Source organism: Tetrahymena thermophila (genome assembly GCF_000189635.1).
Source record: "Tetrahymena thermophila SB210 genomic scaffold scf_8254649, whole genome shotgun sequence".
NCBI classification, from domain to species: Eukaryota; Ciliophora; class Oligohymenophorea; order Hymenostomatida; family Tetrahymenidae; genus Tetrahymena; species Tetrahymena thermophila.
In genome coordinates, this window is record NW_002476417.1 from 85,225 (window position 1) to 106,947 (window position 21,723).

Below are 21,723 nucleotides of genomic sequence, written 5' to 3' on the forward strand. Positions count from 1 at the left end.
TGTCTAATAAGCAATCTCTCATTTCTTTCTCAAAAGTTAATAAACTTAATTGCAATTTTTTTTAGTGGGTTAAATGGTGGGTTTAGGATAGATTATCGGTTTTTTATCTGGATTTAAAAATTTTATTGCAACTTAAGTTCTTATATTTTAGAGAAGCGCATTTTTATTTGCTTTGAAAATCAAGATTGTCTCATTAAACAAAAAAAACTAATTATCTTCAAGTAAGAAATTTTCTTTTATTTGTTATTTGTTTTTTTATTTTTTAAATTAAAAAAAAATATAAGACAATATGTTTTTTACAGATAAGAATCTTTCTAAAATTAATTAATTTTACTAAGTAGCTTTGATGTCATTTAATAAGAAGATAATCAAATTTATTTTGTGGGAAATTAAACGATTTAATTGAAAAATATTTAATTTTTAAAATAAATAAATTATTCTATTTTTAACAATATTAAAACAAAACTTGTTTCAAATATTATAAAAAATTAATTCATCTTATTCAAAAATGAAAAAAATGATAATTCAAATTTTTTTATCTTTAATTAAAAAAAATATTATTTTTTTTATTATTTGATTTTGAATAAATTAATTTTGAAATTTAAAGTTTTAAATAAAAATAAATTTAATTTAATATTTTATGCTAAAAAGATGAAGCTAATTCACAAATAAAGCAGAATATTCAATAAATAAATGATAAATGTATGGCAAATATTGTAAAATAAGAATGATATATAGATAGGTTTTGAAGGGTAAAAAAAGTCGGGGTTAGTATTAATTAAAGGAAAGATAAAGGGAGAAAATTAATTTAGTTTTATTCGGAAAAAGACCTTTTTATATAATAAACAAAAAAAGATTAAATTAATAACAAAGATAAAGTATAAAAATCAATAAAAATGGCCGATAACAAGAAATCTATCAAGAAGTTCACTTTCAGAGGTAAGGGTTTGGAAGAATTAACCGCCTTAGCTTCCGGCTCCAACAGCGAAAAGTTAATTTCCGACGAACTCGCCGCTCTCTTCGATGCTAAGACCAGAAGAAGAGTCAAAAGAGGTATCTCTGAAAAGTACGCTAAGTTCGTTAACAAGGTCAGAAGATCCAAAGAAAAGTGCCCTGCTGGTGAAAAGCCCGTCCCCGTTAAGACTCACTACAGATCCATGATTGTCAGTAAGAAAGCGTTTTTTATAGAATAATTCAATCAAAGGTGATTTAGGAGAGATCGAAATCTGTCTAAATTTTTCATTAAATTTCTTCAGTTCTTTTTGATTTTAGTAAAGTGTGTTTGTTTATCACAGTATCTTTTAAGTACTCTTTTACTGCTGCTTTAAAGAGAAATTGCTCGTGATTCCTTCCTTAAAATTTCAACATAAGTTGAAGGCTTCCCTCTTTTAGGAATTAATATTTAGGTAAAAAAATGCTTGGTGCTTTAGGATGAATCGAAAAGTAAAAAAGGTGTATTGTAACAACATTAAGACTGAACATTTTTAAGCATATTATTGGGAATTTTTTAAGTGAAGGATAGATAATATTAATTTAGAAATGAGAAATATCTCTTCAACAAAAAGCAAAAATTAAGTCAATTAACTACTAATTTTAGGGACTAATTTAATCAATCAATCACAGCACTTGATTAAAACTGAAATAATACATACATACGACATTCAATTAATAATTGAACTAGTTGTTGATTAGAAGTTTCAAAAAAATTGACTTATTTACTTACTTTCTTTCACATCCTCAATAAGGATGGATGGTTTTTGCAGAATTCACTTTTTGTTTACAAATAGTGAATAAAGATAGAAAGAACTGCACCAGCTGATTCTAAAATTAATTAATTTAGACCAGCAAATCAGTTTCACCATCATCTATCTATCCCAATAACTTTGCAGTTCAGATGATAAGTGTTACTACCCTTTTTTAAAAAAATATTTACAAAGTAGATTTCATTTTAGAGCATGCAAGTAGGACCACCTAATTTAAAAGGAGGACAAAAGCAGATAGGAGCGAATCAGGAATATAGCCTTTTATAGGCTGAGCGAGCAAGTTTAATTTATTAGCAACAAGAGAGAGTGTAAAAAAGTAATATATAAATTATGAAAATAATTTTATATTTACTAATCCAACAACCATACTATATTAATCAATTAGCCTTCAAATAAAAAAACTTTAAAATTAAATGACAAAGTATTTATTATTCAAATAATTACTTTGTTAAGAAGGATAAAAAAATTTATTTTCTAAATCACCTATTAATTATTTTAATCTTTATTTGAAAATTAATTTTTGTTGCTAATCCACTATTATTTATTAAAAGTTCCTGAATTAGTCGGTGGTATCGTCGGTGTTTACAACGGTAAGGAATTCGTCAACGTTGAAGTCAAGTTCGATATGATCGGTAAATATCTTGCTGAATTCGCTATGACCTACAAGCCCACCACTCACGGTAAGACTGGTGCTGCCGGTGGTAAGGGTAAGTGAGAGGCATAGTAATGTATCACTTAATCGAATTAAGTTATATATATGCAAATTTAACTACACTATAAATTCTTTGCTTATAAAAGTGATTTAAGCTTATACTGCTTTTAGTTCATGTGTATTATATCTATTTAAATCCTTTTAATTTAAAATCTTTTGCATGCAATGTCTTAAATTATTTTTTACTTTTATACAATTAATTTGTGTTTCCATAATAAATTATATTTTGATTCTAAAATTAAATAAATAATGAGAAAGAAATATTACTAAATTTCATTTTCGAGATAAAACTAAAAATCTAAACAAGAGTTAATTTTATTAAATGAATGAATTTTAGCTATTTTTGGTTATATGAATAAATCTATTACTTGAAAAAAGTATCAACTAAAAAAAAAATTAATTGTAATTTATAAAATAAATAAATATGATAGTAAGCTTTACATAAATAATTACAACATTATTTTCAATTCTTTCAAAATTTTCATAAACATAATTTTAAAAATATTTTAAATAAAATATACATTGTATTATTTATTACTATATATTATTAAAAAGCAATATTTCTTTCATAACACCATTTTTTAAAAACCCATGTTTTTTGCTTTGCAGAAAAATGATTTATGAAACAAAAAAAAAAGCGAATACATTAAATGTTCACATATTTAAACATCAATATATTAGACTGGCTTTTAGAATGCTATTTAATTAAGGTAACTCTTTATTGAGTCAAGAATATTGCTTTAAAAATTATAAACAAGTAGCAAGGTATTTAACAGAAATTTAAACAGAGATAAATTTTATTATATCATGATAAAAAATATAAATTGTATTTATTAAACTATGTTTAAACATAAATAAATGCTGAATATAGAAATTAAGTTATTTTAAATTAAAACAATTTAAATGATTACCAAAAATAATATTTTTACATTTACTTGATAATATTTTTTACTAATCAAATATTAAATTTATATTTTATATTTTGTTAAAGTATTCACAAGGCTAATTACTTCAATTTAAAATGTATTTATTAATTTAACATAAAATTATTTATAATCATTTATTATTATCCTTTGTTTATTCATCAAATTCAGTTAGATGTTGCCTAGACATAAACATCAGTTAGGATAGCATGGAATCTTCTCTTTGCTTCAAGATAAGTAAGACACTCATTATATGTAATAGGAATAACTTGCTTAAATGGTTTGTCATCATCTATTCTATAAATAATATACATTTAGTTTGTTAGAGATTATTAGCTGATAGATTCTAATTTCTAGCATTGGACTCTTACCATCACATAGTTTTTATAAGTGTATACAACTTTTGATTCAAAATTAATGATGTTACTAACTTCAACAGGAGACAAGAACTAAAAATCATCTATGTAAGAAATTTCAGGATTTATATGGTTATGTTATACGGTATTTACATGATTATAAGCTGAAATCCATGATAAATCAATAGATTCCTTCATTAAATGACCACCATAAATTTAACCATTTAAATTTCTTTCTTAACTTTGCATTAATAATATTTTTTGTTCAAGAGTTGCATCTATTTGAATAGAATCAGATGTAATATTTCTATTTTTCATAAATAATTGATGGACTTCATCAATTTCATCTTTTTCAGGAGGAATAGTTAGATTTGCTCTTAGATTTCTATTTTTAATATCAAACATTAAATAATTAATAATATTAATCAAATATACCCATATTGTCTTTTATGAGTGTTTTCTTTTCCAACATTAAAACGATTTTAGCATCTGTCTGGGCTTTCTTCTCCTTCAATTGAGAACTCAGGAGTTTTTTCATAAGGTTAATTTGTTAACTTATCTTTTACTTGTAAAAGGAAGGAAGCACAAGAAACAAGTTAAAGCTATCCATTATCATCTTTTTGCTTCAAATCGATTTAAACTTCTATTTCTGGTCCTTTTTAATAGGTAGGATAACCACAAATATAGAGATCTTTAAATGAGTTCATTTTGTTAAAAAAATTCATGTGATCAACATACGAGGTAGTAATAATTGCACCTGGATCATTATAGCAATATGAATAACCAATTTTAGTAGCTATATGATCTAAAACCTCTAGCAGTTTGCTTACTCTTATTGAGTCAGAATAGTGGCGCTAAAAGCGTGTACGTAACTCAGTTTCAGACTCAAAAGGTAATTGTATTTAATACCAACAGCTACGAGGGTTATTAGTCTTTTATGTGGGATCTGACTATCTTTTTGAATGCTAATAAGTTTTCACACCTTAAAATTTACGGAAAAAGGCCAAGTATATTCTGTCCTATTATTACTGCTTTAATGGGATTAACTCTTCGTTGTAGCTTGAGATGTTGAAAGATATGCTTTGATGATAATTAAGATAAGGTTGTAATTTTTGCTTAAATAAGAGCTTAGACTCATCTACTTAAGGTTCAGGATGCTAATTATGATCAGTAGTGTGAATAATCTTAGAAGCTCTTTGAGAAGCTGTGCAAAATCTCCACAACTATTTAGTAAATAGTCTTTTAATCATTTATAAAATGTATATTTTTTAGCAGCTATTAATTAAATTTTTGTTAATAATTTATTTAGATATATTGCCAAAATTTATAATACTTAATTTTTAACAAAAAGAAATAATAAATACTAAAACTGAAAGATACGATAAAAGATTTCATCATAATAATCCACAAATTCTTTGTTTGAATCTTTACTTTAACTTATTTTGCATAGTTTACACTGAAATCTCTAAAAAAACTTTTTAATATTTTTAATGGATAACTTGCATTTGGTAAACAATTTTGTAATAACACTAATTTGTGGGGCACCCGCAAGTGGAAAATCAACTATTTCTTCATTAATTTCATAAAATTTTATTAAAAATTGTATATACATTGATATCGATTAAATTGAAAAACAATTACATGAAGTATTCATTTAAAATGGAATTATGGGCGAAGATAGCACAATAAATTAAAGCAATCTAGAGAAATAAGACAATATTTTGATTGATATATAGGACAATATCTTAAATTAACTAGAATGTCATAAAAAACTAAAATATTCTGAAGAAATTCACAAATTTAATCCATAAATTTGGAAAATAAGTAGAAATTTAAGTTAAAAAGTAGTAGAAACACTAATCAAAAAAACAAATTAATCTACTTCATAGTTTATTATTGTAGAAGATGTATTCAATCTTCGTAGCATGAGAAAAAATTATTTGCACATTGCACAAAAGTAAAATTAGATTTTATATTTATAAAAGAAAGCAAGTTAATTAAATATTGATAAACTCAAATTCAAAAAATAAATAAAACTAAAGACCTTAAAAATATTTTGCAATTTACTTGAAAACAATAAAATGATAAAAAATAAATTAATATAAATTTTATAGATATTAAACAGGATTTTGTGAGATATTAATAAAAATGCCAAGAGAAGAAATCATATTAAATGATTCCCTGAGGTAAGATTTCAAGAAAGTAGGAGAAAACATTATTTTAAAATCACTAGAGCAATTTGATTATGGTATTTGATATGATAAATACAATTAAAATAAAGAAAAGTATTTCTAAAAACTATATTTAAATTGATTTTAAATTTTAAAAATAGAGGCTACACATAAGGATCACTTTTTATTATTTGAGAATTCAAATAACATAAAATTAGAGAAGAGTATCAACAATCTAGCAAAATAAATCGTAGAAATAGGAGGTAAAATAGCTCAACAAAACAAGGAATTGAGTGATGAAGAGTATCAATAACTGCTTTTGGAGCATAAAGAAAATATAGCGGATTAGCTAAATTTAAAACTAAATGAAAAAGTAGGTCATATTATAAAAAATAAAAACTACGATATCAAAAGTAATGGAGGTGGAGAAGGTCTTTCTATCTTAAAAAAGTTATTTTTTAAGATGGCGAAATATTATTTTTAATAAGCCTAAAATACTTTAAAGTCAAATATTTTAGAGAGTCCAGAAGAATTAAGTGGAATAGATGAATTATTAAAAAAATATAAGTAAAAATTTAAAACCTAAAAGGACAGCAAAGAATTTTAAGAAGTAGTTTAGATGATTGATTAAAAATTGAAAGAAATTGACTTATGCATGATAAGGATAGAAAATGAATAATAATTTAAAATAGATTCCTAGGCTGAAAAAGATAAATAAATAGGTATGTAAAAATAATTATTTATTCAAGGAGTAGTAGAAAAGAGTTCTTCAGCTTTTGAAGAATTTATTAACAAATTTTATAATAATTGATTTAAAAAAATTGATGAACATTAATAAACAAGTAAATTAATAAATAAATATATTATAAACCAAAAAGAATAAATTATATAATTGTAATTTATAATAACTAATATTTATATAATAAAGATTGATCTTCTATTTTATCAGTATATTGAAATCCTTTTTAGTATTCTATAAAAAATTTGAAAAATTCACAATCAATAACTTTTTATCACCTTTTAACATAAAGTTTTTTAATATTTAAAAATAATTTCCTAAGTTTATTAGCTTGGTAGCTATGATTTATAATTGATATAAAACATTTAAATTGTGTTGCAAATATAATTAAGATTTTATGAAATTTATTTTTTAATTTATTTTAACTTTAATTATGAATTATTTGTATTCATTCATTTATGGTAGTCATTAACAGAGTTGAAATAAATTTACAAATCTTACTGTAACTATTCAAAAATCTCTACACACTCATCAGACCAACTTTTTAATAAAAAAAAAATGTACTTCAAAGTGTTAATTTGTTTTTAATTACTTGAAAAAATCAAGGTTGAATTTGTATATTTTTGGACTACCTTTGGCTAGCTTAACTAAAGTATTTGCTAAATCAGTAGCAGCTTTTTATTTGCCTAGCTTCCAACTTTATTTAATTATTTAAAATAAGGTTTTTAAAAATAAATAAACGCTATGATATTATTTAATTAAATATATTTGAACTTTTAAATATTACTATGACATATTTAAGCTGAATTCTTCTAATGTTTTGCAAAATGATGTCAGAGTTTTGATCATATTTTCTACTTTTTGTATGCAAACATCGGTGCAAAGTTCCCAGCTTTTATTAAATTTAATAATTTGTTAATTAGGTAGTTTACAAATATATATTTTGGAAAATATTAATAATACTTTTATATATCAAAGGTAAAGCACTTGAAAAGATTATTACTCATAACTAATTATTCTAAATTTTCCAGTATAATTAATGCATTTTTATCAGATATGTTTGACCAACTATATAATATAATAAAGTTATTTTTAAATATTTTTAATGTTTTAATATGCTATGATAAAATCCCGTATATTTATATGACACCCATAGATTTTTTAATATGCTAGATTTATCATAATTAAATAAAGTTCAGTATTTTAAAGTATTTTTTAAAAATAAATAAATAAAATATTGACTTCATTTATTTTTTATCTTATTTCTTTCACAATTAACTACTAAAATAAGTAGCATTTTTAGATATCGTGCAAAATTAAATTTAACTAACTCTTACCCCATGAAACTAAGCTTCAAGGTAGTTATTGTTTTATTTTTAGTAGCTAATATTTATAAAATTTCTCCTATCTGCTTGTAAGCATCTTCATGAATGTTTTAGATTCTATTTAATAGATAATAAATTAGATACGGTTTTATTATAATTTAATAAAGTGTAAAATTTCATGGATGATAATAACCATTTAAGCTTGAATATTGAAATTAATAATTATTTGGGTAGAGGAAAAATTTAAATTAAAAGAAAGTAACAATTCATCATTCCCTAATAACTTTCAAACAAACTTAAGCTTTTATTAAATTATTTGTTGCTTTGAATTTTGAAAAGAAATTTATTATTGAAATCAAGCTTCTTAATTATGTTGATTGTAATAAATTAATTTACAGTGACAAATTAAGTTCAAAATGATGGATATTTTAGTTATTTAAGGCAATTTATTCTATCGACTCCAATATTCCTTTGAATTCTGACTGGTTTAAATTTATGAGCCTGCTAATATTAAAAGAAAAGTTTTGAATACGAGAGCTCTTTTAAGAGAATATCTTCAAAGATTCTATGAAATTAGTGAATTAATCACCACCTAAGTGTATCAAACTTTTTGAATTAAATTTAAAAAAATAATTTATTACTAATTTTTAACTTTTTAAATTTAACCTTTGTAGATTGAGAGAGAAACTAATCAAGTTCTGAGAAGAGGCACATAAAGCTTTAATTGTATCAGAAAGTGCATTTGCCGTTTTATTTGTACATTTTGACCAGCTTTTTCATTTATTTAAAATCAATTGTAGAGCAATAATAAAATGCAATACTTAGAGTTACTTTTTAAAATTCAATCCGAAGTCTTTAAATTTGTTTAATTAGATGATTTTTTGAAGAGGTTTTAATAAAGAAATAATTAATTCGTTGCTTGAGTCATTTGTGTTATCTAAATCTCTTAAATTCTTTTAGGGTAGAATTAAATTTATGCCTGCAATGTTTTGAAAAGGAGAGTTATCAGAAATCAAAAGCTCAATAATTTTTTTGCAATTAGATGTTTAAGTATCTCTGTCGAAAATATATTTTAGAATAAAAATATTAATGTAAAATTCTATTTAGTACAAAGTATTTTATTAGAAAAAATTAATTTATTTCGTCAAATCTTAATTTATGAATTTTATTTTTTCTTTTACAAAAGGATAAATTATTTTTTCATTTTAAAAAATTATTTATTGAATTCTCTAAAAATATCACTAATAAATTATTTCAATTAATATTCTTGTTTAATTATGCTAAAATATAAATTATATCTAATTAATTTACTAAGGCATCTCTATGTCAATAAGTCTGTTAGCTAGGTTAATCTTCTTGAGAGAATCTACTATTTCTTACCTTTTAGCAATTAAAAAATGTTAGAAATATAAAAATAATTGAAATGATTTTAAACAAATAGAGATAACCAAATTTGAATTCCCTAGACATTTAATTAAATTATTAGCCATTATTATAAATCAAGTATAATTTCTCAAAAAGTTAAAAAAGGGATTAAAAATATATTTAAAGAAATAATATAAAGTAAAATGGAAGATTATTTTACTCTAAAGACTTTATTACAATCAGCTCATGAGTAGGTTAAATTTATTAAACATCATCAAACGATTTAATGTGAAGGCACTTTTCTGCAAGAGCTCTAGCATTCTATTAAATAAATTTTAATGTTGAAAGGAATAGTTTCAATTTTAGATTAGTAAATGTAATTTATTTTAAAATGGCTTTAATCTCTCTCAATAAAAAAAAAATAAATAATTTAAAAATATCGAATAATATTTAATCATTATCATTGTTACTTCTTAATAGTACTCTTGATATTTAATTTACTGATAGCTTTAAACTTCAGGCTGACTAGCTAAGTCTTCTAGCTTTTTTCTTAATTCGGTTAATATACTTTATGAATTAGTAAGTTTTTCTTGAGCACTCTTTTCGATTTATTCTAATATTTATTTAGATGCTGAGTCTTCAACTTTTAAGGTAATCTAATCCCTACTCGATTAAGGTTCTTGAGTTTTTGTATATCTTTAAAGCTCTCTAAATTGCTAATTAATATTATCCACTGTACTTTCTTTAGTTAAATTAGAAATACAAGACAATATCTATAAATATTCTGTAGGAACTGTGGCATATTTAGATTGAATATAATTTTCACTTGAAATGTGAATTTTTCTTGCAACTTCGCGGCATATTTCTGACATTTCTATCCATTAATTGACCTGTTCTTCCAACATTTTAGTCATACTTTTATTGTTTTTTTCATTTTTCTCATTTTATTATGCTACTGTAACCTCACTTTACTATTCATTAGCCTCTTTACTTTCCTAGTTATGCTCTTTGGTTTATTCAGGTAATATCACTTACTTTATTTGATCAATAATGTCTTGAGCTATCGCGCCAAGATTTGCATGTTTATGCTGCTCTTTAAAATGTTCCCCTCTTTTTGAAGTGCAGCTGTTACAAATTAATTCAAATCTAATATTAGAAGGGCATCTTTCATCTAAACATATTTAAGTCGCATTTTCTTGAAAATGGGATTAGCCGAATTTACATATTGGATAGGTTATCTTTAGAAGACTGTCTTCAATTTTCTTAATTTCTGTTTCATTTCTTTTGCTAATACTGAGCATTTTAAAATAATTAAAATTAGATGTGTGCGCTTGCTTTTCTTAATACTTTTGGAAAGTTACTTTTGCAAATCAAATTTAAAAGATAGATAGATAAATTGTTAACAAAACGAGTAAACACCATAAATATTTAAATAATTGTTTGGCTGAAAATATTTTTAAGTGCTTGCTAATAATGTCAGGACAAACAGAAGATCAATCAATTTTTTTATTTATAATTCTTAAAAATTAAACCCTTTGCTTCAATTACACAACTTGAACGAAAAGACTCCAAAAAAAGCAAAAATAACTAAATCTTTTTTATAATAAGATTTGGTGATAGCCCTGTTAGAAAGTCAGTCTAATTACACAAAAGAGATCGTATGCTAATTACTTTGCTTTCTATTATTAATATAATATAATTTTAAAAAATAATTATATGTATCTTGACTAATCTGCTTTTAGATTATAAAAGTTCTACAAATTCTTTTTATTACATATTAATAATCACAGAGTTGTTGATTGCATAGCTTTTCTATTTTATTCTTGTGATTAATATTATTAAATCCTCAATTTATTATATGCATTTTTTTTGAAAATATTTTTTTTCAAGGGTAAATTTGTATAAAAATAAATTTGTTTTATTTCAAACAATTTTTAGTTAAAAATAAATTTTAGATAATTAATCTTAATTAGTAACTAAATATTTTAACTTAAAGTAGCATACAGTAGAAGAAATTATAAGTGACTTCTCAAACGGAGTTTGTTTTTTTTTTTTTAAATAATAAGAAGAAAATTAGTAAAATTCTTGAGCATTTTTGTAAAAGTTGAATTTTTAAATAAATAGTGAATAAAAAAGAGAAATGAACATATTCTATATAAAGATAAGTTTAATTATAAACAAATAATCATTTAATTAATATGTAAAATAATGAAGAAATTTTTATTTAATCAAACAAAAATGGCTTGAAAAACATACCTTAAAAATATATGCTTGTGAAATAAAGCAATCAAAGCAAGTAAATTCAGATTAACAAAGAGCAATTTCTGGTATAGAGAAGTAGAAAAGGATGACCGACCTATTTTTGAAATATATTTAATGTTATTAATTTGATTTCAAATTGTAAAAAATTTATATAATTTTTTTGTGATAAAATTAATTAGAAATAATAGTCAATAAAAAAAAGAAAATAAATAAATAAAGAAACAAACAAACAAACAAACTAACTATTAAGCAAACAAACATCAAAATTAATTGATTTCAAGATTTTAATTATCATAATAAATTAGAAGAAATGCATGTAAATAAAGATTCTTAGGAAAGTGATATAGAAGATAATCCTTAATTTTCACAAATTTCAACTAGATAAGTTGAAAATAATAGCGATATATGTTCTGAACTTTATTTTACTTACAGCGACAAGAGTAATATTTTAAATAACTAATTCAACTCTGAGTTGATATGCTCACAGCATAAGCTGCCTATAGAATATATAGTATTGTGCACTAATTATATGTATCATTACTAAAATTGTTGTAGGAAATGTTTTATTAACTAATAACCTAATATTAACACTATTTATCGCTTAGACCATCATAAGATATGCAAATTCTGCAATTAAGTCCATCACATTTGTTCTCCTAAATCCTGCAATATTTTTACTATGCATTTTGAGATTGAAGAACTTATTTTAGACTACACTGCTTCTTTCAAGCAGCTTATAAAAGCTTTTGATAAATCTTTATAGTTAATTAAAAATGTGTTACTCTAGATTAATTATAATTCTCTCAAAAGAGATTGTTTATTAAGCTTTTAAAAATTATACAATAATCTGAAAAATTCTTGCATTGAACATATGACTTTGATGGGAATAGATGCAAAATAATTTTGTAAATACCTTTAAAGTACATCAGGGTAGTTTAATTTTTAGAGAAATGCAATTACATTTGACAGCATCCACAGATGCATGAATTTTTTGCTTAATGAATAAAAGCAGTGGGAAGATTAAGAACGTCAGATTGAACGTTTCATTAATAATTAATTTGATGGCTACTAAAATGTAAGAAAAAAATACATGAATGAAGAGCATGCATTTTATTTTAAAGAAGATTCAACGAAATTTTCTTAAAATTTGGACTCATAACCTAAAGAAATTTGCTTGAGCTAAAAGAAAGTGGAAAATGTAGATGAAGACGAAGATTCAATGACTAAAAACAATACTGAGAACAAAATCAATCATAGTTGCTACTAAACTGCAATATAAAAAAATATGAATGACGAGCATATATTTTATTTAAAAGAAGATTTAGAGAAACTTTCTCAAAATCTGGACTCATAGACTAAAGATATTTGCTTAAAGGAGGTAAACGTATTTGGAGAAGAAAATTATATTACTACTTAAAATAAAATGAGTAGCTTTTTCTAACGAGTATCTAATGCTCCAAATTTTAACAGTAGAATTTAGGGTATGAATGGTGGATGCAGAAGATATAGGGGTGATGATAACAGTTTAAATATACTTGACAATCCCTTGCTTACCTAGAAGTGTTCTGTAAAAGATGTACTTTTGATTTAAAATAGTTATGAAATGCATTTCAATAAATATAGCAATCCTCTTTTGTACGATTACTCGTTTAGTGATATTTTTCATACAAATTTTTTTTCTTTCATAAATCAAAATCCCATTAACTGGAATAAAAAATGCTTCCACTAAGAAGAATTCACACCTAAAGAAGCCTCTTTAATTCATGACTTGCACTAACAAATTAAGTTGCTATTCTTAGAAAGATATGATAGACTAAACTCCTCATTAATAGCTTAGACAAAGGCTTCTTTTTAGCAATCTGAATTAACTGAGAGTTACATGACAAGTGCAGATTACGATTAAGTATACAACGAAAATATGAATGATAATTTACAAACTACTAACAAAAATAATTACTAGTCTTTTTTAAATTTGGGAGATAGTGAATAAAGTATTAAGTAAAATCCTAATAAAATTAATACATAGATTTTCAATGATTAAATGAAAGTATTAAATAATCAAAAAATTAATTCTTCCTTTTAGGGAGAAAATACGGATTTAAACTCCTCTTTGAATATGCAATGTAGATTCGTTTAAAATTAAAATTAGTCAAGTTTTAGTATTTAGAGCAATAACGAAAATCCCCTAAAAAATTTAAATTAAAGTGAAATTTTGCTTCAAACTGGATAACAAAGCAGATAATTAACCCCTAAAAATAGTAAAAATCAAGATAATTTCAGTTCAATTAGACAAAACGAATTATATTTTTCAGATAAACCAAGTGATCAAATTTTTAAATAGGAAAAAGTTCAGCTTACAATGAATAATTTCAATTCAGAGAATTTTGAATAAAAACTTCAATAGGTAATCCTTACAATTTAATATTTTTATTCACTTTAATTAATTTTTTTTAATTTCAGAATTCATTCTGCTAGAAATCAATTAACTCTAGTAAAGAAGAGGAAGAAGAAGAAGAGTATCTGGGGTTTTAGAGTAACAGAATAAGTTCCATTATTAAAAATGATTAATCTGATACCTACTGTAATTAGTAAATTGAAAATAATCAAATAATTGAGAAAAATAAAAACTAGAATTCATTTGCATTCAGCTAAGAATTAGGCTATGGTGAAGACGATGATATAACTTAAGAAAAATGCAAATAATAATTAAATTTTTGTGATAATTAACAACAGCTCATAAAATTAAGCAAATTGAGCAGTGATGAAAAAAATTCAGGATATTTAGATAAATTCAGTAAGAATTCAAACTCTTTCTAATCGTCTAATAGCAATTGCTAAAGCGACGATTAATTAAATTATATTACAGATTATAATGACTTAAACAAAAACAAGAAAAAGAATAAATAGCAATTTAGTTTGGCAGAACTCTCATGTAAAACTTGTGATGATGTGTAGTAAGTTTAACAAGGGAAATTCTTTAAATGCGGAAATGTTTCTTATTTCGATTTTAACGAACGTTATGGATTTTTCTATTCGATGACAGATACTTGCTCAATGTATTTGTTTGATTTTGAAAAAAAAAGAGTAGTTTAGCAGATCCTCTCAAAAGAAATATCCCAAAAAGAGCACAATCAAATCATCATTGTTAAAGTTTCCAGCACAGAAATAGCTGTGTGGTAAGAAGAGCGCTTTTATGAAATAATCATCTTTAATGTGTATACTTAGAAATTTTACAAATTCAGATTTGCTGGTATTGATAACTTTTAGGTTGATGAGTCTGGGCAAAACGAAGCAGAAATAAACGTATTTTCTATTTTTTAAGGCTCAACAATAGGAATTCAATTAAATAATAGATTATTTAAAATCAATTACAAGAAAAGAAAAGTTATTCGCATTTACTAACTTTAAATTTCTAAATAGCCTTCCAATTTTCCTTTCCTACACTATGTCTCCTCAAATCGTCTCCACTTAGCAGCTTAGGAATCTCCCATACGAAGCATGCACAATTAATCAACATAAACAAACAATAGTTATTTTAGCTCACAGAATAATAACTAACATAATTCAGAATAAATTTAAATTATTATTAATGGTCAGCAATAACAGTCTTATAATAATTCACAAAATTATAGTAGCATGAATAACTAATCTCATTTATTAAATATTTCTCTCCAGCAATCAATTTAAAATAATAATAATAATCATAATAATAATTACGTTGTTCCTTGGACAATTACATCTAACAGTGTGGAGAGTAATGAAAACAATGACATTGGATAGTAAAATAACATTAATTCTTTTGAGTCAGAGTTTGAACCAGAAGATGTAGTTGAATAATTTGAAGATTTTAAGGTTGTCTTAAATAGAAAAAGTAACGTCTTTGATCTCGAAAAATGCTCACATTTTAACACTTAGCCTGATAATGATTGCTCCATTTGCCAACGAAACGTTCAGAAATTGCAAGTTCCTAGATACTGTTTGTACATGCGAAGTGATTAGAGTATATGGTAAATGAACTTGCACAATGGCTAAATGAATGAGTGGCTTCAAAACGACAACTCTTAAGTTGTTCAATAGCGCTTTTTCCCTATCAATGAAAATAAGTGGTTTTACTACAAAGACACTGTAGATGAATAATGGATAATAGTCTACAATAATTAAGTACAGCAAGGAGAATATCTCTAATTAAAAATGATGGAATTCGATAGGCCGATCCTAAATAAATACTGGCCACTGCTCAATTAAGAAAATGAATTAGTATTTTTTGACTATAAAGCAGAGCAATTCCATACTAGAATATTTGATCCAGCTGATCTCGTTTAATAATATATAAAAAAATAAATAGATCAATCAAATGATGAAGGAAAATTTGAAGAATATGATAAAATTGATAACTACGCATTCGTTAAGACTTTTGGAAAATATTTAGTTTTCATCCTTTCAGAAGGCGATATCTATTATATTAAATGATGGCATCATTCATTTTTTATCTAAAATATTTTAAATTTAACCAAAATAATAAATTATCAATCTGACTGAGGGATTTTTTTTAATTAAACAGCAACTTATTTAAAAAATATTGCATAAATTAAATTAAAATCAACACCATCAGTCTAGATTGATTATTCTAAATTTTAAAATTTAAGCAATAATAAAAATTAATTTAATTTTGTTAACAAAAAAACTCAATTAATAATTTCAAGCCATAAATTTATTATAAAATACAATTCATTCATTCGTTATTTGTTAATTACTATTTTCAGTAATTAATTATAATCAATCAAAAACTATATTTATAATAAATTATATTCAAATTATACTTCTTGTTTTTGCCTATTTAATTCTATTCTTACGTTTATTTTTTTCTATATAAATAAAATTCGTAAAATCCTTCCTTATACTTATAAATAAACCACATTGCTTCTTATTTTCTTCTAATTATTCAATCAAAAAATTACTTACTTTTTTTCAATTTAAATATATTAAAATGAGATTATTTTATAATTTATTCTTTATTTATGAGGATAGCAAGTGTATGTATAATTAAAAAGTAATTTATTTACAATTAATTTAAAATTTATCATTGGCAAAATATTTATTTTCAATCATTAAACTGAGTTGAAAATTCAGCAAACCCTTTTTTAAAATTAAATTTCTTTTAGGCTTATAGAGATTGAATTTTTATTTGTGTAAAAGAGTTAAATATGTTAAAGAAAGATGGCAAAACTCATATATAAATTAAGAATAAATATAAAGAATACTATGGTTAGTTAGATGATGATATGATCTTAAAAAGATAAGTTGGAAAATTAAATATATTTTTAAATTTTATTAATGAATTTTTTGTTTGTTTTATTAAATTTTTTATTTATTTATTTATTTAATTATTTTTTTTTAAATGTTTAATGAAGTAATTTTGTGATAATGGAAGAAATTGCTAATTAAGAAGTATTAACATTTCAATAAGCTAATTTTAAGATACTTTAATTTTAAATAAAATTAAGATTTAAAATCACTCTAGTTCTTAAGTTTCAGTCCTCTTTGAGAAATGAAGTGAATTGTTGATTTATGGCTTTGTAAATTTCAAAGAATTGGCAGAATCTCCAGTAGGTTTTTCAGTTCTCCAAGCTAATTATTTTTTCTATTCCGTATCTTCTTTGCTATAATCTTCGTCAATTTTATTAGCCTAGGTAACTTTATCAAATTGCAATTTTGTACTTTACTTTTCTTTGAGCTTTTTGTTATTCCTTTAAAGGCAATCCTTTACATCAACAAATATTACATCAGACAATCTTTTTTTTTTTGCAAGAGGAGTTTCATTAGTAGAGTTATTATCTTCATTTTGACTTTCATTAATATTGTATTCATCGTATTGTTCATTTTCTGAGCTGAATACCTCACTGCTTTTCTCTGTTTAAGATAATAAAAAGATTGTTTATCGTATTACATAAAAATTCACTAGTTTTGTTAGAACATTGATATTTTCCTTTAATTATTGGCAAATAGCGTAGTTTACAGTTATTAATTTTAGATTTTGAAATATTACTAAAATAATCTTAAGTAAATAAATAAATAAATGCTTCTCAAAAGCACACTTTCTAAACTACAAAGCCAAAAAAAACAAAAACAAAATTAATTTTAGTATACGTTGTGATGATTAATTAGCCAAGATAAGTGTATTCGAAGCAGGTTTATAACTCTCTTATTTATAACTTCCAACGCATCCAAGAGCACTAAATCCTCCATTGCTTTATTTTGAAAGCAATTGATTTATCATCTCATCCACTAATTTATTTTAAATATGAAAAAATTAGTTCAAATTGCTAAAAAGAGGGAGTTATGTATGTATATTCGTTTATAATTGTAATGTATTGTATTGTGTTTTATGAAAAAAATTTGATGATAGATACAATACAACCAATAAACTAAATAGTTCACTGAATTTAAAATTTAAGTAGCTAATTTAAACAAAGCTAAGTAAGTTTTTATCCAGCAAGTAGGGAGAATCATTTAATTTTAATATTATGATATCTACTAAATCTAAATGTTTTGTTTACTTTTTAAACAAGCTCGAGGCGTCGAATTTAAAATAGATGAGTGTCTTACACGTTTTGGGTAATTCTTTGAGATGTATATAGAACTAGGAGAATCACCATTATTGACAAATTAGTTAAAATTTGAGCTTACTTGAGTTTTATTCTTTACAAAATTGGTTTAAGAAGGTCCGTATGAAGCAGAACGCTTCTTTAAATTACTCTTTTCATTCTTTAAAAATTCTTTTACTTCTCTATTTAAGTAGCGATGGTGCTTAGGAGGCTAATATAAATTTTACAGCTAAAAGAATAGTTTTTTGTTTGTGTTTTTGAATCCTACTAACAAAGTAGGCAAAAAATATCCTTTTAAGTACCAATTATCCATCTCAATAGAAGTAAATGGTCCCTATATACAATCTTATTCATCAATATAAAACCATCCTCTTTCATCTAATTAAACTGATTTCATCATAGGTGATTATGAAAATGGAGATGTTGCTGATTTACTGTTTCTTTTTTTGGGTGATGACTCATTTTGCAGCGCAGGAGACTCTGACCTCTTAGTTCCGCTACCTCTACGACATTCAGTGATTATATCTTAAATGTAGTTTTTAGAGGAGCGCTTTATTTAAACTGAACAATTTGAATTACGCTTTGAGCCTCCAGGAGTATTGCTTGAGCACATGCTTGTTTACATAAAACTTCCATTACGTGAGCTCGTAGCGCTGCTAATATTTTTTAAGTTAGATAATCCCTTCTAAGAACTACCACTATTTCTTGACTTTGCATTTCCGACAATCAGGGGAAATCTATAGAATATCTCTTGTCTTTGTGGAGGATAATACTCTTCAGTACAAATAACATTAGGATAAATACTTTCTGATTCAAGATTATCATCTATATTATTTATTTCGTTGGTAGTTAGAGGGTTTTACTTCAAATTTTCAGGATTTTGACATACAGAGACAAATATCTCCTAATGATCAAACATGATATAAGGCATCGTGGGGTTTCCTTCAAAGAACTCCTTTAATTTGATAGGATGAAATGCCTAAAGAAGCTCTTCCTTTGAATATTGCATGCTCATAATTATATAGGAGGATACTTATTTAAATTAATAGACAGCTGACTAAGATAAGCTATGTTTGAACTCCCCGTGAATTCACCAAATTATTTACTTACTCTTTAATATTGTGTGAGACTATATGTAGAAAGAAAACACTTTATACTTATATAACCAAATAATTAATTATTTTGAAAGACAAATAGATATTCTTGTTATATTGTATGAGATGTTTATTAGTTTTTTTGTATTGTATTGTGAGGATAAGTATGTATGTATGTATATAATACTTGAAAGGAGAGGTTATAAAATAAAGTAGTCTATTTTTTATTTGTATGTATGTATGAAAGTGCTTATATAGATTATAACTAAGTGAACTTAAATAATATATTTTACTAATCAACAATAAATTATTTATGAGAAATCCGACCTTTTAATATTATGTATGTATGTATGTTTGTTTGTTAGGGATTTCTATGCAAAATAATTATGCAAGATAATTTGTTCCTAAAATACTACTTACTATTTTTTTTTTTTAAAAGTTCTTTAATACTTCTTTATTTTCTTTTTTATTGTTTATTTTCTTAGATTTTTTTTTATAAGAAAATAGTGCTTTTTATACTCAAATCTTAAAAAAAGATAAATCATTAAACGCTTTCTTCTCGCTAATTTATAAATGAATAATAAATAAATAAATATTCCATAAAAGGGTTTGCGAGCAATGCAAAATTTATATTTTCCCAATAAATCAATCAATAGCTAGCTAGATAAATAAATACATACATATATACATAGGCAATTAAATAAATAGCAAGATATATAAATAGTTCATTTTCTACCTTTCATTTGCATGTCATTGCATTTATCATAAATTATTCTTGATTATTATTTGTTGTTTAAATTAATGATGATTTTCAAAATTTTAATTAAAAGAAAGCGAGACCTATTTAATCTCTTTATTCGCATACTTGAATTGCTGATATGCCAATTATCAATCCTACTCCTCAATTCCACACTTTAAACATTTTTTATTATAATTCATTCATATACCCATTTTTAATTTTAAAAAATACATAAATTTCACCATAAAAATTTTATATAGTAAATTGCTATTTTTAATCTTTTCTTATAGCCATAATATATTTTTATCTTATTTTAGCACATATCTAATATCTTTTTTGTTGACCAAGTATGCTATTGCAGTTATAGGATATTTTCATTTATAAAAAATGTAATTTTATTAATTCTACTTAATCATAAATCAAAAATAAAAATAAATATTTATAAAATTCCTACAAAGTTAATCTATTTTTAATAGTCAATAAAAACACTTAAATCAACAAATCTCATATTAATTTAAAAAGCATAAATTTTGGTCAATTATTAAATAATATTTTCATTTTATTTCTCTTGATACAAAATATTATATTCTTAAAATTATTCTCAAAAATAAAAATTAACCAAAACTGATGTTTTTTAATGATTTTTCTAATGAAGATGATATAAAACAAAGTCTTCAAAAAAAAAGAGTATCTTATATTCATTTTAGTTCTAGAATATATCAATAAGTCATTTCTTCATACAATTAAAAATTGAAAATCAAAAAATAAAAAGAAATAAATATTTTTAAATATTTGACTTTACAACTGATAATGAATGAATGGCTTTATTGATTATGTAACTTCTCAAAATTCAGTTTCAATTGTAATTTATTAATAATGTACAACAAATTTACAAAACAGATTGGGCAATAACTATTATCTAAAAAGTAAACTTTAAAAGAAACAAAAAGATTTATAGAAACTCAAAGTTAATAACCATAAATAATTCCTCCAAAAAATAATATTGTTTTCCAAATTCAAAACTAAATTTATTAAAACATCATTGCATGTTAAATTATAATTTAAAAAATATTAAGCTTAGTTTAAAAAGTAATAAAAATTGTTAATTTTACCAAAAATAATTTTGGTTAAAAAAGTGGCTTAATAATTATGAGGAAAAAATTGATTTTTATTTCTGCAAATAATCCAAAAAAATTTTAAAATGAAAATTTTGTTATCTTATTTGATCAAGTTTATTGAAGGATGTAACATCCCTGACGATATATTATTTACTATTTTTCAAACTATGAATTTTCGTGAAAATTGATTAGTATTTAAATTAAGAATTTGACTCAATATTTACTCCACAAATTATCAATAAAAATCACAAATAAGTAAATATCATCAAATAAATTTCACATAAAGTCAAGTTAAATAATATAAAAAAGAAATTTTGTTTGAATTTAAAAATTTAAAAAGTTAAGCTAGTTAAATATATGGCTAATTAAATACATTAATTAAGAAAAGCAGAAAGCAAATAAAAATAAATTTGAACAATTTTATTTTAACTATAAACAATTATCCCAATCAAATAAAGTAATAATATGGTTTGATTTATTATATTATATGATAATTTAATTATATTTTTATACTTTATTTTCAAGATTATTTTATTTTTTTATGTAATCAC

At 23.7% G+C, this 21,723-nt stretch overlaps 7 protein-coding genes across 7 annotated transcripts; 3 read left to right on the forward strand and 4 right to left on the reverse strand. All coding sequences in view use genetic code 6, as the record gives it.

Moving 5' to 3' along the window:
* Positions 1-896: 896 nt before the first annotated feature.
* TTHERM_00266390 (40S ribosomal protein S15) lies at positions 897-2,478 on the forward strand (the record flags this gene model as incomplete). The annotated part of the gene is made up of 2 exons (XM_001015874.3): positions 897-1,167; positions 2,315-2,478. 2 exons carry the CDS (start codon positions 897-899, stop codon positions 2,476-2,478), a joined length of 435 nt encoding a protein of 144 aa, XP_001015874.1.
* Positions 2,479-3,565: 1,087 nt separating this feature from the next.
* Positions 3,566-5,004, reverse strand: TTHERM_00266400 (acyl-CoA thioester hydrolase; the record flags this gene model as incomplete). The annotated part of the gene is made up of 2 exons (XM_001015875.3): positions 3,566-4,139; positions 4,190-5,004. The coding sequence occupies 2 exons, from the start codon at positions 5,002-5,004 to the stop codon at positions 3,566-3,568; spliced, it is 1,389 nt and encodes a 462-aa protein (XP_001015875.1).
* Positions 5,005-5,244: 240 nt separating this feature from the next.
* Positions 5,245-6,736, forward strand: TTHERM_00266410 (chromatin associated protein KTI12; the record flags this gene model as incomplete). Its single annotated transcript, XM_001015876.2, has 3 exons — positions 5,245-5,711; positions 5,869-6,002; positions 6,087-6,736. The coding sequence occupies 3 exons, from the start codon at positions 5,245-5,247 to the stop codon at positions 6,734-6,736; spliced, it is 1,251 nt and encodes a 416-aa protein (XP_001015876.2).
* A 380-nt stretch (positions 6,737-7,116) lies between these two features.
* TTHERM_00266420 (hypothetical protein) lies at positions 7,117-10,655 on the reverse strand (the record flags this gene model as incomplete). The annotated part of the gene is made up of 11 exons (XM_001015877.1): positions 7,117-7,204; positions 7,257-7,361; positions 7,452-7,556; positions 7,628-7,732; positions 8,002-8,106; positions 8,386-8,595; positions 8,656-8,760; positions 8,821-9,045; positions 9,301-9,369; positions 9,575-9,675; positions 9,825-10,655. 11 exons carry the CDS (start codon positions 10,653-10,655, stop codon positions 7,117-7,119), a joined length of 2,049 nt encoding a protein of 682 aa, XP_001015877.1.
* A 192-nt stretch (positions 10,656-10,847) lies between these two features.
* TTHERM_000266429 (transmembrane protein, putative) lies at positions 10,848-11,877 on the reverse strand (the record flags this gene model as incomplete). Its single annotated transcript, XM_012797598.1, has 2 exons — positions 10,848-11,033; positions 11,611-11,877. The coding sequence occupies 2 exons, from the start codon at positions 11,875-11,877 to the stop codon at positions 10,848-10,850; spliced, it is 453 nt and encodes a 150-aa protein (XP_012653052.1).
* Positions 11,878-11,926: 49 nt separating this feature from the next.
* TTHERM_00266430 (hypothetical protein) lies at positions 11,927-16,086 on the forward strand (the record flags this gene model as incomplete). Its single annotated transcript, XM_001015878.2, has 2 exons — positions 11,927-14,020; positions 14,077-16,086. The coding sequence occupies 2 exons, from the start codon at positions 11,927-11,929 to the stop codon at positions 16,084-16,086; spliced, it is 4,104 nt and encodes a 1,367-aa protein (XP_001015878.2).
* Positions 16,087-17,128: 1,042 nt separating this feature from the next.
* Positions 17,129-19,236, reverse strand: TTHERM_00266440 (GYF domain protein; the record flags this gene model as incomplete). The annotated part of the gene is made up of 3 exons (XM_001015879.3): positions 17,129-17,526; positions 17,764-17,901; positions 18,174-19,236. The coding sequence occupies 3 exons, from the start codon at positions 19,234-19,236 to the stop codon at positions 17,129-17,131; spliced, it is 1,599 nt and encodes a 532-aa protein (XP_001015879.1).
* Positions 19,237-21,723: the final 2,487 nt, after the last annotated feature.